The sequence below is a fragment of the Pristis pectinata genome, chromosome 29 (genome assembly GCF_009764475.1).
Source record: "Pristis pectinata isolate sPriPec2 chromosome 29, sPriPec2.1.pri, whole genome shotgun sequence".
NCBI classification, from domain to species: Eukaryota; Metazoa; Chordata; class Chondrichthyes; order Rhinopristiformes; family Pristidae; genus Pristis; species Pristis pectinata.
Window position 1 is genome coordinate 4,766,927 of NC_067433.1, and position 14,736 is coordinate 4,781,662.

A 14,736-nucleotide genomic window follows, 5' to 3' on the forward strand; every position below is an offset into this window, starting at 1 on the left:
CTTCCAGTTTTGGATACTGTATTCAACACTCACCATCTGATCTCTACACTGGGGAAACTTGATGACTGCTTTGCAAAGCGTTCAATCCACAGGGGCAAAAATGAAGCTGCTGGAAAGTGTTCTGATGAAGGTTCTTCGACCTGAAACCTTGAGGCTTCTCTAGATTAATCACATCCTTCCTATTCTGGTTGCCCAACACTACACTCCAAGTGTGGTCTCACCAATGATTTGATTTCGGGGACCTGTTTGCTGCCTCGGTTGTGCCTTGCTCTGACACAGCTGACTCTTACTCTCACAGATGTTGCCCGACCTGATTGGTGTTTCCAACAATTTCTGGTTTTATCCTTAAGCTTCAGTTGTCTGACACTTTAATTCTCTATCCTCTCTCACACTGATCTCTCAGCCTCCCATACTGTTCCAACGGCATCCAGTGTAAGCTAGAAGAAGAGAAATCTCATGTTCAGAAACGGTAATTCTGAACCAGAGTGTCAGCATTTTGTTTTATCAGTTTCTTCTCCTCTCCTCCATTTTCATTCACCTCCTTTCACTGACACCTCCCAGCCAGATCATCTGTTGGCTGGTAGGTGATGGAGGAGCCGGTGAGATGTGAACCAATGATTGAGGAGCCAGTGAGATGTGAATCAATGATTGAGGAGCCAGTGAGATGTGAACTAATGATTGAAGAGCCAGTGAGATGTGAACCAATGATTGAAGAGCTAGGGAAAAAGGAACCAATGAGTGAAAAGTCAGTGAGATGTGAACCAATGATTAAGGAGCCAGTGAGATCTGAACCAGTGACTGAGGAGCTCCCAGCCAGATCATCAGATCATCATCAAGCCTTCATGCCCCTCTCTCAGCAGGCTCTGGCACCACTTTTCTGTGCTGTAGTTTTCTATGGTTCTATTCAGATTCCCTTAGTCTCCACCCATCACAGACATTCTGCTTGTACTTTCCACCCCTCCCTCTGCTGCAATTTAATCTGAAACATGAACTCTGTTACTTCCCCCGCAGATGCTGCTTGACCTGCCAGTGCTTCCAACATTTCTATTTCCATTTGCAATTGGTTCACCTCTGACCCACTTTTCAATCATTGGTTCATTTCTCAGTGGCTGTTCAATCATTGGTTAATTGCTATAAAAGCAAAAACTGTAGATGTTGGAAGGCTGCAGTACCACAGAGAATGCTACTGTTACTCAACAGGTCCCCGCGGTTAGTGTTTCATCTCGATGACCTTTCATTGAATTCTGTTCCCCCTCTACAGATGCCCAATCATTCCACTACTGTCTGTTTTTGTTCTTTGGCTCCTCAATCATTGGTTCACATGTCACTGGCTTTTCATCATTGGTTCATTTCTCAACAGCTCCTCGATCATTGGTTCACTTCTCAAATACTCCATGAGCCTCTATCATATGAAACTTGGGAGGTGTGGAAAACTGTGAGGAGGATGGTGCTGGGTCATGGGGAGATAGAGACCGACAGCCGGACTGGGCAGATCGGTGGCAGATGAAACTTAATGCCGAAAAATGTGAAGTGTTAGTTTTGATAGGAAGATTGAGGAGAGGTGATATAAACTAAAGGGCACAATTCAAAAAGGGATACAGGAGTAGAGGGGTCTTGGGGTAGATGTGCATGGTTCATTGAAGGTGAACGGGATTCTGGGCCTTATAGGTACAGAGTCGAAAAGGAAGTAAATCACAGTGAACCTTCATGAAGCTGGTTCAGCCACAGCTGGAGTATTGTGTCCAGTTCTGACACCGCACTTTTGGAAGGATATAAAGACTTTGGTGAGAGTGCAGAAGGTGTTTACCAAAAAGTTTCCAGCTACTTTAGTGGTGTGGAAAGTGAAGTGCTGGCGTTGGAGACCCTGGACCAGAGTAGGGGGTCTGACGGAGGGGTTTCATATCTTGGAGGGGGTGTAGGCAGAGACGACACAGAGAAGCTGCTTCCTTTAGTGGAACCAGGAAGGTGATTGGCAAAGGAACCGCAAGTGGCGTGAGTGAGTGTTGGAGTGAGGAATATCCTCCCGAGGGGGTGGTGCGATCAGGGTCAGTGGTAGTGTTCAAGAGGGTCTGGATAATTATTGAAAGGAAAAGAAAATTGGAGGAGGGGACAGGGAAGCGCAGTTGGCTGGATGGCTCCCTGATAGAGCTGGTACAGTCTCGGCGGGCTGAGTGGCCTTCTTATGCACTGGAACCATTGGGTGATTTATTTCTGAAGCGCTCACTGGCTCTTCAATCTTTGGGTCACTTCTCAAGGTGCTCGATGAGTCTTCATTGGTTAATTGATCACACGGCCAGGGTAAGTTGTTAGAGTTACCTGTATCACCGAAGCCAAGGCAGCTGGAGAAAGCTGAGCTGAAGATTGTGTATGTCTGTGTCTGTGTGTGTGGGGCCTGGATTCACCGAGAGGTGTTTGGTGTGGCAATCTTTCTCTGTACCCCAAACTGTCAAGTTTATTGTCATGTGCATGAGTACATGTATTGGGCAGAGTCCACTACTCTCCGCAGCTTCTTGAGTTCCTGTGCATTCGGATTGCCCTACCAGACCGCGGAGCAACCAGTCAGGTTACTTCCAACAGCACATGTGTAGAGGTTTGGTGTTATAGCTGGGTGTTCTGGCAGTCCAGTAGTCCAAGTTACCATGTGGGACATCCATTCCTGTTTGGGATGTTCCAGGGGGATTGATCCCCTGTAAGGTGTTGTCATCAGGGGCAGGGTGTAGCTCAGCCAGAGAGGGGAATAAGCAGCCCCGGATCTACTCCATGGAGACTCACCTGTGTTCTGTTCCTCCCAGGATCGCGATGGAGACTTACATCCGGCAGAGGCAGCTCATCATGTCACCCCTACTGACGTCCAGAGTGATCGGGGAGAACGAGCCCTTGACCTCCGTCTTCAACAAAGTTATTGCAGCCAAAGAGGTCAACCACAAAGGCCAAGGTAGCTCCCTGGCAACAGCGGGTCAGTGCCAGTCCGCAGGGCACAGCCAGCCACTGGTAGGAAGTCACTGAAGAGAAGAGCACAGGGCTAGGTTCAAATGGGCTGGAATTACTGCAACATCAAATTACACGGCGTGGTTTCCCGTGAAAGAGTTAGCGAGGGGTAAAGGGATTGAGGTGTTTCAGATGGTGCAGGGGTTTATAAGATAAGATCTTTATTAGTCACATGTACATCGAAACACACAGTGAAATGCATCTTTTGCGTAGAGTGTTCTGGGGGCAGCCCGCAAGTGTCGCCACGCTTCCGGTGCCAACATAGCATGCCCACAACTTCCTAACCCATACGTCTTTGGAATGTGGGAGGAAACCGGAGCACCCGGAGGAAACCCACGCAGACACGGGGAGAACGTACAAACTCCTTACAGACAGCGGCCGGAATTGAACCCGGGTCGCTGGTGCTGTAATAGCGTTACGCTAACCGCTAGACTACCGTGCCTGCCCTTGTAAAGTTGATCAAGGGAAACCTCTTTCTGTGGTGGGGTGAGTGAGGGTGGGGGGGGGGGGGGGGGGGTGGTGCACAACCTTAGAGCCCACTCGTTCAGAGTGGACAGCAGGAGGGTCATCATTTGCAGGGTGAGGCTTGAGCCAGATAAAAATATCCAGTGGGTTTCAGTGGGACACGAGTGGTTAAGGAAGCCATGCAGTGATGGTGGTGGGATGTACATTCAACAGGCCTCTTTGTGACACTAACATAATATCCTGCTGCCTGCAGTTGAAATAACATTGGTCACACGTATCTGCCCCACGTGACTTAGGAGGAGGCTGTTTGGCCCATCACATTGATGCCGGCCCACAGAACTATCTCACCAGTCCCGTTCTCCCGCTTATTCCCCTGGAACCGATTCTCTCTCACATCCCCATTATCTCCAGCCTGATTCTCCAATCACCCAGCTATGCCTGGGGTAACCTCCCAGTAACCAACCCCCACGTCTCTGGGACCATGGGAGGAAACCGGAGCACACGGGGGAACCCACGCGGTCCCAGCGAGAACGAGTGAGGTGGCGCCGGAGTGTGGTGACTCTTTACGAGCTGTTCCCAGCAGAAACTCTCATTATATTTACTACAATCATTCTACTCTATTAAATCTCAGTCCTAAGACTGTAAGACTTAACTGACAATGACCTGCACTGCACTTTCCCTGAGCTGTAACACTATATTTTGCATTCTGTTTTCCTTCAGTACGGCCTGGACGTACTTGTGTGTGGCATGATCTTTCTGGATGGCACGCAAACGTAGCTTTTTACTGTATCTCAGTACATGTGTCAATAATAAACCAATTCCAATACCAAACTCCACACAGACAGCACTAGAGGTTAGGATTGAACCTGGGTCTCTGGAGCTCCCTTGTGTGAGATGTGGGTGTGTCCTTCAACCAAAGGAGAACTGGGTCTGAGGAAATTCATGAAGCCGACAAGCGTTGAGTAGGGTCAGGGAGGGGAGGTTGGTGGGACTGAGCTCAGAGCGGTGGTGGGGTCCCAGAGAACCAGGAGGTGGAGAGACAGATAAGGTTGGGGAGGGGGTGGTCAGGAGGGCTTCCTGTACACACACCCTGGATATCATGTGAAATTCCCCAACGTTCCCTGATCCAGGGCTCTGGGTCTCCATGAAGCTGCTTCCTGGTGACATCCAGCAAGTCCACAAGGATTTCCCACACTTGGTCGACAGATCCACGGCGGTGGCTCGGAAAATGGGATTCCCAGAAATCGTTCTTCCAGGTGAGGGCCCCTGTTGCTGAAGTGAGACGGTTTGTTTTAAATCCCCTCGTTCAGTGTTTAGTGTAGTCTGCGATACGCGAGCTCTGGGCGCGCGCTGGGGCACGCGAGCTCTGGGCGCGCGCTGGTTTATGTGAGCTCTGGGTGCGCGTTGGGGCACGCGAGCTCTGGGTGCGCGTTGGGGCACGCGAGCTCTGGGTGCGCGTTGGGGCACACGAGCTCTGGGCACGCACTGGTTTATGTGAGCTCTGGGTGTGCGCTGGGGTATGCGAGCTCTGGGTGTGCGCTGGGGTATGCGAGCTCTGGGTGCGTGCTGGGGTATGCGAGCTCTGGGTGCACGCTGGTCTACAGGAGCTCTGGGCGCGCGCTGTTCTACGCGAGCTCTGGTGCACGCTGGTCTACATGAGCTCTGGTTTGCACTGGTCTACGCGAGCTCTGGGCGCGCGCTGGGGTACACGAGCTCTGGGCGCGCGCTGGGGTACACACAGTGTTGGATGCCGTCAGCACGTCAGACAGTGTACACAGAGCGGGGCCGTGTGCCGGGCAGGTTGTGTCGACGTCAGCCCCCGCCGTTTATCATTGCAGGTGATGTCCGAAACGACATCTACGTCACTCTGGTACAAGGGGAGTTCGACAAGGGCAAGAAGAAAACGCCGAAGAACGTGGAGGTGACCATGGGGGTGTATGACGAGGACGGGAATCGGATCGAGGTACAGTGGGAACGTTCACCACCTGAGCCCGCCCTTCCTTATCCATGGCCCAGCTGCCAGGAACAAGGAAGCTGCAGCAAACCACTTGTGTCGGGGTCTCGCATGGGACAGTACAGCACAGGAACAGGCCCTTCAGCCCACCACGTCTGTGCCGACCACGATACCAGTCTAAACTAGCCCCATCTGCCCGCACACGGTCCATGACCCTCCATTCCCTGCCTGTTCATGTGTCTCTAAATGCCCCTTAAGTGTTGCGATTGTATCTGCCTCCACCACCACCCCTGGCAGCACGTTCCAGGTACCCACCACTCTGTGTAAAAACATACTCGCCCCACACATCTCCTTTGAACTTTCCCCCTCTCGCTTTAAACCTATGCCCTCTAGTCTTTGACATTTTCACCTTGGAGGATAAAAGATTCTGACCGTCTACTCTATCTCTGCCTCTTATAATTTTATAAACTGCTGTCTGGTCTCCCCTCAGCCTCTGCCGCTCCAGAGAAAACAACCCAAGTTTGTCCAAACCTACGACAATCTGATAGGGCTCAACAAACTGATGCAGGTTTCCCCCGGCCAGAGGGTCCAGTACCAGAGTTCACCATATCAGAGCAAGGGGCAAGAGATTTAGGAGATTTCTAAACTCTAAAGGCATCAAGGGGTCTGGGAAAATTGTGGGAGTAGAGCGTTGGGACAGAGTCATAATTGCATAGCAGCCTCAAGGAGCTGAATGGCCTGTTCCTGGCCCAACTCTGTGGTCTGGGAGGAGCTGACTGGGTTCCATTCCTTAGGCCCCAATTAACCAACTGACCGCCATTCTTCCAACAGAAGGTCATCTTCCCAGGAGCAGGCTATGAGGGAACTTCGGAGTACAAGTCGGTCATCTACTACCAGGTGAAGCAGCCGTTCTGGTACGAGACAGTTAAGGTGGGTTATTTCTCTACGATCCTTGGGATTTTTGTGTGGGATTCTTTTTTACGAAAGGTCCTCAGGATAAAAGGCAGGAAAGACCCAAATCAGTCAGTCCTGCTCCTGGGCCGGACCGCAGTGTGGGTTCACGTCCCACTCAGGCCCCAGTGTGGTACTGAGAAGGTGTTGCAGGGGGTGCCTCTCAGATTGGACATTAAACCCAGGCCTTGTGTTCCCCTCCCAGGTGATGTAAGAGGTCACATCATGCTCAGAGCAGTTTGGTCAATACTTACCGTTCATGCGATATCACAAAGACACATTGCTGTTTGTGGGAGCTTACTGTGCTCAGGTTGATGGCCAGATTGGTCACATTGTGACAGTAACTGGACAGGTTCCTCACTGGCTATGAGGCGATGAAACGTGCTGTAGCAGGGTGGTCTCTGTGTGTGGCTGTGGTGGGTAGTTCCAGCCTTGGGTTGGGCTGCTCTGTGTGTGTGCTGGTAGAGGAAGCTTTGCCCTCTTACCAGGCCTGGCCTCAGTCAGAAGGATGACGGGCCTGGGTTAGGCTTCCCTTCCTCTCACAGCCAGTACTCCATGAGATTGGCACCTTCAGGACGATGGGATGGGAATGGGGGAGGAGGGAGCCATTGAGTCATACAGCACAGAAACAGGCCCTTCTGCCCATCTTTCCATGCCAACCAAGATTCCCATCTAAGCTAGTCCACATTTGGCCCACATCCCTCTAAATCTTCCCTATCCATGTACCTGTCCAAGTACCTTTTAAATGTCACTAATGTACCTGCTTCAACCACTTTCTCTGGCAGCTCGTTCCATATACGGACCACTCCTGGGTGAAAAAGTTGCCCCTCAAGTTCCTATTAAATCTCCCCCCCCTCCCACGCTAAACCTGTGCCCTCTAGTTCTTGATTCCCCAACCCTGGGAAGAAGACTGAGTGCATTCACCCTGAAATGCCCCTGATGATGTTATACACCTCTATAAGATCACCCCTCATTCTCCTACGCTCCAGTGAATAAAGTCCCATCCTGCCCAACCTCTCTCCATAACTCAGTCCCTTCCGTCCCGGCAGCATCCTCGTAAATCTCCTCTGCACTCTTTCCAGCTTCATGGCATCTTAATGGCAGGTGGGGTAGAGGGAGGTGGAGAGGATCTGGTAGCCAGCTGACCCAGTGGCTTATCTCTTGGTTGAAGGTGGCGATTGCGATCGAGGAGGTCCACCGCTGTCACCTGCGCTTCACCTTCCGACACCGCTCTTCACAAGAGTGTAAGTTGCTCACCTTGTTCTTCCTGCGTGCGGAGCGCCGAGGGAGGCAATGAGAGAGGAAACAAAAGCAGCCATTGGAAACTCCCCGAACCTTTCCCGAGGTTGTCCTCTCCCTCCCGTGGCACTTGTGGGATGGTGAGCACAAGCGGGAGAAGGGAGGTCACGTGTCCCCTCGAATCTGCCCCTAGACCGGTCCTAGTTATGGAGTCACACAGCTCGGACAGAGGCCCTTCAGCCCATCGAGTCCGTACCAGCCACAGAGCACTAATGGTAATCCCATTTTATTCTCCCCACACTCCCATTCTGTCACGCACCCACACACGAGGGGCTGGTCTATTCTCCCACCCGATCCCCACACCCACTGAGTCCCTGAGTCGTAGGGAGAGGTACAGCACGGAAACAGGCCCTTCGGCCCTCCGAGCCCCTGCTGACCATCACACACCCATTTACACTAAACCTACCCCAACCCCATGTTACTCCCCCCACGCTCTGCTCACCTACACTGGGGCCGACTGACAGCGGCCAATTAACCTACCCACGTGTGTCTGGGGTGTGAGGGGGAACTGGCGCACAAGCGGCCACAGGGAGAACGTGCAAACTCCACACGGACAGCACTGGAGGCCGGGATTGAACCGGGGTCTCTGGTGCCGTGAGGCAGTGGCTCTACCAGCTGCGCCACCGTGTAAAAATCCATCTTGACAGCCTTGAATCTCCTCAACAAACGTGTGTAAGAGACATATCCCCACATCTCAGTCGTAAACAGCCCCCTGACCTTGGGCTCTCCAACCTGAGGACCCACCTCCCCCGTGTCCACCATTCCTTCCCTCTCGGAGTCTGGGATCTGTCAGGGAGACCACCAGAGGGAAATGCTAACTTGGAAGACGGAAAGGGCTGTGATGGCTTCAACCAACTGCCTGACGTTGATTGGTTGCCATATGGACCAATCAGTAAAGGACGAGAGGGGTGTGGTTTAACCTCAGAGGGCAGCAGGATCCAACCCTGGCACCAGGGTGGAGCTGCAGTGAGGGAGATTCACAAATAAATGACACCCTACACTTCCTGTGGCCTTGGGAAAACAGCCAATGTAATCAAGGACCCCTCCCACCCCGGTCATTCTCCCCTCTCCCACCTCCCGTCAGGCAGAAGATACAAAAGCTTGAGAGCACGTTCCTCCAGGCTGAAGGACAGTTTCTACCCCGCTGTTATCGGACTCTATAACAGCCCTCGTACACTAAAAGATGAGCTCTTGATCTCCCAACCTACCTCGTCGTGGCCCTTGCACTTTATTTGTCTTCTTGCATCGCATTTTCTCTGTAACTGTAACCCCATATACTGCATTCTGTTGTCCTTTTTACTACCTCGATGTACTTGTGTATGGAATGATCTTCACCGAGGGGTCAGCGGTGGAAAGGGAGAGCAGCTTCAAGTTCCTGGGTGTCAACATCTCAGGGGACCTATTTGTAGTAGTTTTTACGTCTTTATGTCCTGCACTGTACTGCTGCCACAAAACAACAAATTTCACGACATACGTCAGTGATAATAAACCTGATTCTGATCTGTCTGGACGGCACGCAAACAAAAGCTTTTCACTGTATTTCAGTACATAGGACAATAATAAACCAATACCATTCACAAGAGGTAACCAATGAAAAGTCTGCAATAGGACTTGTTTTTACTTTGCAGAGAGAGGGTGTACCTTGTGGTGTTGGGCTTGTCCCTTTGATACATTGCCTGTCCTTGCAGCAAAAGATAAGTCCGAGAAGCTCTTTGGGATGGCGTTCGTAAAGTTAATGAAGTCTGATGGCACCACGCTCCGTGACGGGAAACATGACTTGATCGTCTTTAAGGTAGGCCGAGGAAGTTTGGCAGCTTCACCAGCAGTGGTGAGTTGTACAATCATGGAGTCACGCAATGGATCAGGCCCTTCAGACCACTGAGTCCACGGTACTAATCCCACCTACCTACAGTCAGCCCTTGGCTCACTGTGCTTTGGCATTTTCCAGTGCTGGGCTACATACTTGTGAACCATTGTGGGAGTCTCTGCCTCCACCACTCCCTCAGGCAGTGCGTTCCAGATTCCAACCCCCCCTCTGGGTGAAAAAAGTGTGTCTCCAATCAATCAAATTAGATCTCCCTTAACAACATCATGCTGATTATCTCCAATCGATCTCTGCCTCTCCAATCCAACCTGCCCCTCAGATTTTCTATCGCTGATGTTAGACTCACCACCCTGTGATTACCCTGTTATCCCCGCTGCCATTTTTGAATAAAGGGACCACACTTGCTGTGCCTCAGTCATCTGGTCACAGATGTGGCTCAGAAATCGCTCCGTAGTGACCAGAACTGAACGCTAGACTCCAAGTGCGGTCTCACCAACAAACTGATTTCGGGGACCTGTTTCCTGCCTCAAGGTTGTGCCTTGCTCTGACACTGGCTGCTTAAAGGCACACCGGACAAGCTGACAGCTGGCTCAGTGCCGGGAAGGACTGTCGGTGTATCAGCCCCTGCATCAGGCCCCAAAGCAGAACTGTGACGTGCTGCTGCATAAGACCTTGGTTAGGCCGCATTTGGAGTATTGTGTGCAGTTCTGGTCACCCCATTACAGGAAGGACGCGGAGGCTTTGGACAGGGTACAGAAGAGGTTCACCAGGATGTTGCCTGACTTAGAGAGTATGCGCTATAAGGAGAAGTCGGACAAACTTGGGTTGTTTTCCCTGGAGCGTCGGAGGCTGAGGGAAGACCTGATAGAAGTTTATGAGAGGATCAGATAGGATTGACAGAATCTTCGGAAATGTCAAATACTAGAGGGCATAGCTTGAAGATGAGAGGGGGAAAGTTCAAAGGAGATGTGCGGGGCAAGTTTTTTTTTACACAGAGTGGTGAGTTTCTGGAACAGGCTGCCAGGGGAACTGGTGGAAGCAGATACGACAGTAACGTTTAAGAGGCATTTAGACAGACACGTGAACAGGCAGGGACTGGAGGGATACGGACCATGTGCAGGCAAATGGGATTAGTTTAGATCGGCATCATGGTCAGCACAGACATGGTGGGCCGAAGGGCCTGTTCCTGTGCTGTTCTATGTTCTTTATCCCAGGGTGTCAATGGCCAATACCAGAGGACATCAGTTTAAGGTCAGAGGAGGAAAGTTTAGGGGAGATGTCAGAGGTAGGTTTTTTACAGAGAGTGGTGGGTGCCAGGGGTGGTGGTGGAGGCTGATGCAACAGGGAGATTTATAAGATCAGATTTCTTTATTAGTCGCATGTACATCGAAACACACAGTGAGATGCATCTTTTGCGTAGTGTGTTCTGGGGGCAGCCCGCAAGTGTCGCCACGCTTCCGGCACCAACATAGCACGCCCATAACTGCCTAACCCGTACGTCTTTGTAATATGGGAGGAAACCGGAGCACCCAGAGGAAACCCACGCAGTCACGGGGAGAACGTACAAACTCCTTACAGGCAGCGGCGGGAATTGAACCGGGGTCACTGGCACTGTAATAGCGTCACGCTAACCGCTACACTACCGTGCCTGCCCTCGCTCTTAGGTAGGCATGGATGTAAGAACAATGGAGGGTTATGGGCTGTGTAGGAGGGAAGGGTTAGATTGATCGTGGAGTAGGTTTACATAGGTCTGCACAACATCGTGGGCCGAAGGGCCTGTACTGTTCTGTGTTCTAATTGTTCCCAAATGATCAAAGACATTGAGCTGTAACATTGATCGGTTGGCAGGGAGATACAAAGAAAGCAGAGGATGCCAAGTGTTACCTGACCCTGCCTGGGACAAAGGAGGAGCAGGAGGAGAGGGAGGGCCAGCTCGGGAAGGGGCCACATCACTCCTGTGGCCTGTCCGTCATCAGGGACAGTTTTCAGATCTCCACCCTCGTCTGCTCAACAAAACTCACCCAAAACGGTAAGCTGCAGCCGGGGACATCACCTGATCGGGCAGTTCCCAGCTTCACTCTCCCCACGTGTGAATGGGGAGCGAGTGTGGGCCATTCGGCCCATCGAACCTGCTCCACCATCCATTGACATTGTGGCTGATCCTCTACCTCACCTCCATTATCCTGCCCTGTCTCCACCAACGACTGGACCTCTGGAGCAGAGAATCCCCCAGAGTGAAGTCCTTCTTCCTCACCTCAGTTCTACACAGCCCTCCCCTTATTCTGAGACATTGCACCATGGTTCTGGACTCCTCCGCCAGGGGAGTCATCCCTCCTGCATCCAGCTGTGGAGCCCAGTAATAGATGTGCTTTCCAAAGAGGTCACCTTGATGAACAATCTGCCAGAGGAACTCCGCGGGTCAAGCAGCATCTGCGGGAGGAAAGGAATCGTTGATGTTTCGGGTCGAAACCCTGCATCAGGACTCGCTGAGTTTCTCCAGCAGATTCCAGCATCTGTAGTCTCTTGTGACTCCACTGTAATGAATGTCCCCTCAATGAGATCCCTCTGTTGAAGGGGTGGGGCACTTCATGTCCGTCCTCTCTGGAACCAGTTAGTGGCTGGGGAAACTCAAACCAGTTCCATTGGTTCCAACCAGAAGTTCCGGTGCCTGGCCAATGGTTTTTAGTGAAAGGATTGTTGTATCTCGGTGTCCCGTGTGGCCCTAAGACACGGCAGTCTCCCTCCTTGCTTCCTGCCAATTTCCATCTCCACGGTATCTCATTCCCAGCCCTTGCTCTGCGTCCGTCTGCTCCGGACTCCCAGTCACCTCCCACCCGCAGCTCTGCATAAAAGAGAAAGCAATGGAAGTTCTACTGCCTGGGACTTCATTCAAGCCGTCCCATCACTCACCAGCCCCCTGCTCGCTGGTCTACATTGGCTCCTGATCCAGCAATGTGTTGGTGAAAACTTTATGTCATCGTGCTCAATGAGATGGCCTCTTTCTGGCTCAGTAACACACTGAGATCTCTACAGTCCCATATCCTCCCCTTCCTTCAACCCCACCAATGGCAGCCTCCCCTTCCTTCAACCCCACCAATGGCAGCCTCCCCTTCCTTCAACCCCACCAATGGCAGCCTCCCCTTCCTTCAACCCCACCAATGGCAGCCACCCCTTCCTTCAACCCCACCAATGGCAGCCTCCCCTTCCTTCAACCCCACCAATGGCAGCCTCCCCTTCCTTCAACCCCACCAATGGCAGCCTCCCCTTCCTTCAACCCCACCAATGGCAGCCTCCCCTTCCTTCAACCCCACCAATGGCAGCCTCCCCTTCCTTCAACCCCACCAATGGCAGCCTCCCCTTCCTTCAACCCCACCAATGGCAGCCTCCCCTTCCTTCCCCACCAACAGCAGCCATGCCTTTGACACTTTTGCCTTTGACTTCTGGAATTCCCTTCCCAAGCCTCTCTGCAGGGCGAATGCAAAGATCCCAGGGAGCCTCGACCAACACTTACCCTCAACCAACATCAGTTATCTGTTGTAAATGAAAAAAAACGTGCAGCTGCTGGAAATTCAAAATAAAAACTAAAAATGCTGAAACACTCCGCAGGTCAGGCAGCGCCTGTGGAAAGAGACACATTAACTCTGTTTCGCCCTCCACAGAAGCTGCCCGACCCACTGTGTGTTGCCAGCGATCTCCACGAACTTGTGTTGTCTGTGGGATCTTGCTAAGCGCAGATTGACAGCTGTGTTTCCTGCAACACAGCAGTGACCAGATCGCCACTGTTATGTCAGACGTCGAGAGTTTGAGAGGTGCCTTCTTTCCTTTTACCTACAGTCAGTAATGATTAATATTTTGTATGAATTGGGTTCACAGTTGACTTGCTGGGTCTCCTGAACTGGCGAAGCAGTCACCAGAGCATCGAACAGAACCTGAGACACTTGATGGAAGTGGATGGGAATGAGATTGTAAAGGTAGGATCCCGGCAGATCACTGACCCCAGCAGATCACTGACCCCGGCAGATCACTGACCCCAGCAGATCACTGACCCCGGCAGATCACTGATCCTAAGAGATCACTGTGAGACTGGCTGCTTCGAGCCCTTTCAGCCCAGGTCTGGTTTCCTTGTGGTGCATGGATCCCTCCCTGGATACCAACACCTGACTGATGGACACCTCGTACATAAGAAACGGGACGGATGGGGACGGATTTGCCGGCTGCTGCAGGCATCTTCTGCCGGGTGGGAGCGGGGCATTTCCGCGGGCCTTCTCTCCCCTCCCCTCCCCTCCCCTCCCCTCCCCTCCCCTCCTCCTCTTTCCTTCCCTCCCCTCCCCTCCCCTCCCCTCCCCCCCCTCCCCTCCCCTCCCCTCCTCCTCTTTCCTTCCCTCCTCTCTCCTTCCCTCCCCTCCAACCCTCCCCTCCCCTTCCCTCCTCCCCTTCCCTCCTCCCCTTCCCTCCTCCCCTTCCCTCCCCTCCTTCCCTCCCCTCCTCCTCTCCCCTCCTCCTCTCCCCTCCTCCTCTCCCCTCCTCCTCTCCCCTCCTCCTCTCGCCTCCCCTCCTCCTCTCTCCTTCCCTCTCCTCCCCTCTCCTTCCCTCCCCTCTCCTTCCCTCCCCTCTCCTTCCCTCCTCTCCTCTCCTTCCCTCCTCTCCTTCCCTCCTCTCCTTCCCTCCTCTCCTTCCCTCCTCTCCTTCCCTCCTCTCCTTCCCTCCTCTCCTTCCCTCCTCTCCTTCCCTCCTCTCCTTCCCTCCTCTCCTTCCCTCCTCTCCTTCCCTCCTCTCCTTCCCTCCTCTCCCCTCCTCCTCTCCCCTCCTCCTCTCCCCTCCTCCTCTCCCCTCCTCCTCTCCCCTCCTCCTCTCCCCTCCTCCTCTCCCCTCCTCTCTCCTCCTCTCTCCTCCTCTCTCCTTCCCTCCTCTCCTTCCCTCCTCTCCTTCCCTCCTCTCCTTCCCTCCTCTCCTTCCCTCCTCTCCTTCCCTCCTCTCCTTCCCTCCTCTCCTTCCCTCCTCTCCTTCCCTCCTCTCCTCCCCTCCTCTCCTCCCTCCTCCCCTCCCCTCCTCCCCTCCCCTCCCCTCCTCCCCTCCCCCCCTCCCCTCCCCTCCTCCTCTCCCCTCCCCTCCTCCTCTCCCCTCCCCTCCTCTCTCCTTCCCTCCCCTTTCTTCTCTCCCCTCCACTCCGATCCTCCCCCATCCATCTCCTTCCCTCCCCTCCCCTCCTTCCCTCCCTTCCTCTCCCCTCCCCTCCTCTCTCTGACCCTCCCCT

At 53.0% G+C, this 14,736-nt stretch overlaps 1 protein-coding gene across 4 annotated transcripts in view; it reads left to right on the plus strand.

Moving 5' to 3' along the window:
- dock5 (dedicator of cytokinesis 5) overlaps positions 1-14,736 on the plus strand; it is a 141,164-nt gene that overhangs the window by 67,133 nt on the left and 59,295 nt on the right. For all 4 annotated transcript variants that reach the window (XM_052040774.1, XM_052040775.1, XM_052040777.1 and 1 more), the window contains 8 exons: positions 2,793-2,935; positions 4,584-4,709; positions 5,292-5,416; positions 6,239-6,337; positions 7,530-7,602; positions 9,346-9,449; positions 11,331-11,511; positions 13,356-13,453. In XM_052040774.1, coding sequence (XP_051896734.1) covers positions 2,793-2,935; positions 4,584-4,709; positions 5,292-5,416; positions 6,239-6,337; positions 7,530-7,602; positions 9,346-9,449; positions 11,331-11,511; positions 13,356-13,453 — 949 coding nt within the window. The remainder of the gene's footprint in view (positions 1-2,792; positions 2,936-4,583; positions 4,710-5,291; positions 5,417-6,238; positions 6,338-7,529; positions 7,603-9,345; positions 9,450-11,330; positions 11,512-13,355; positions 13,454-14,736) is intronic.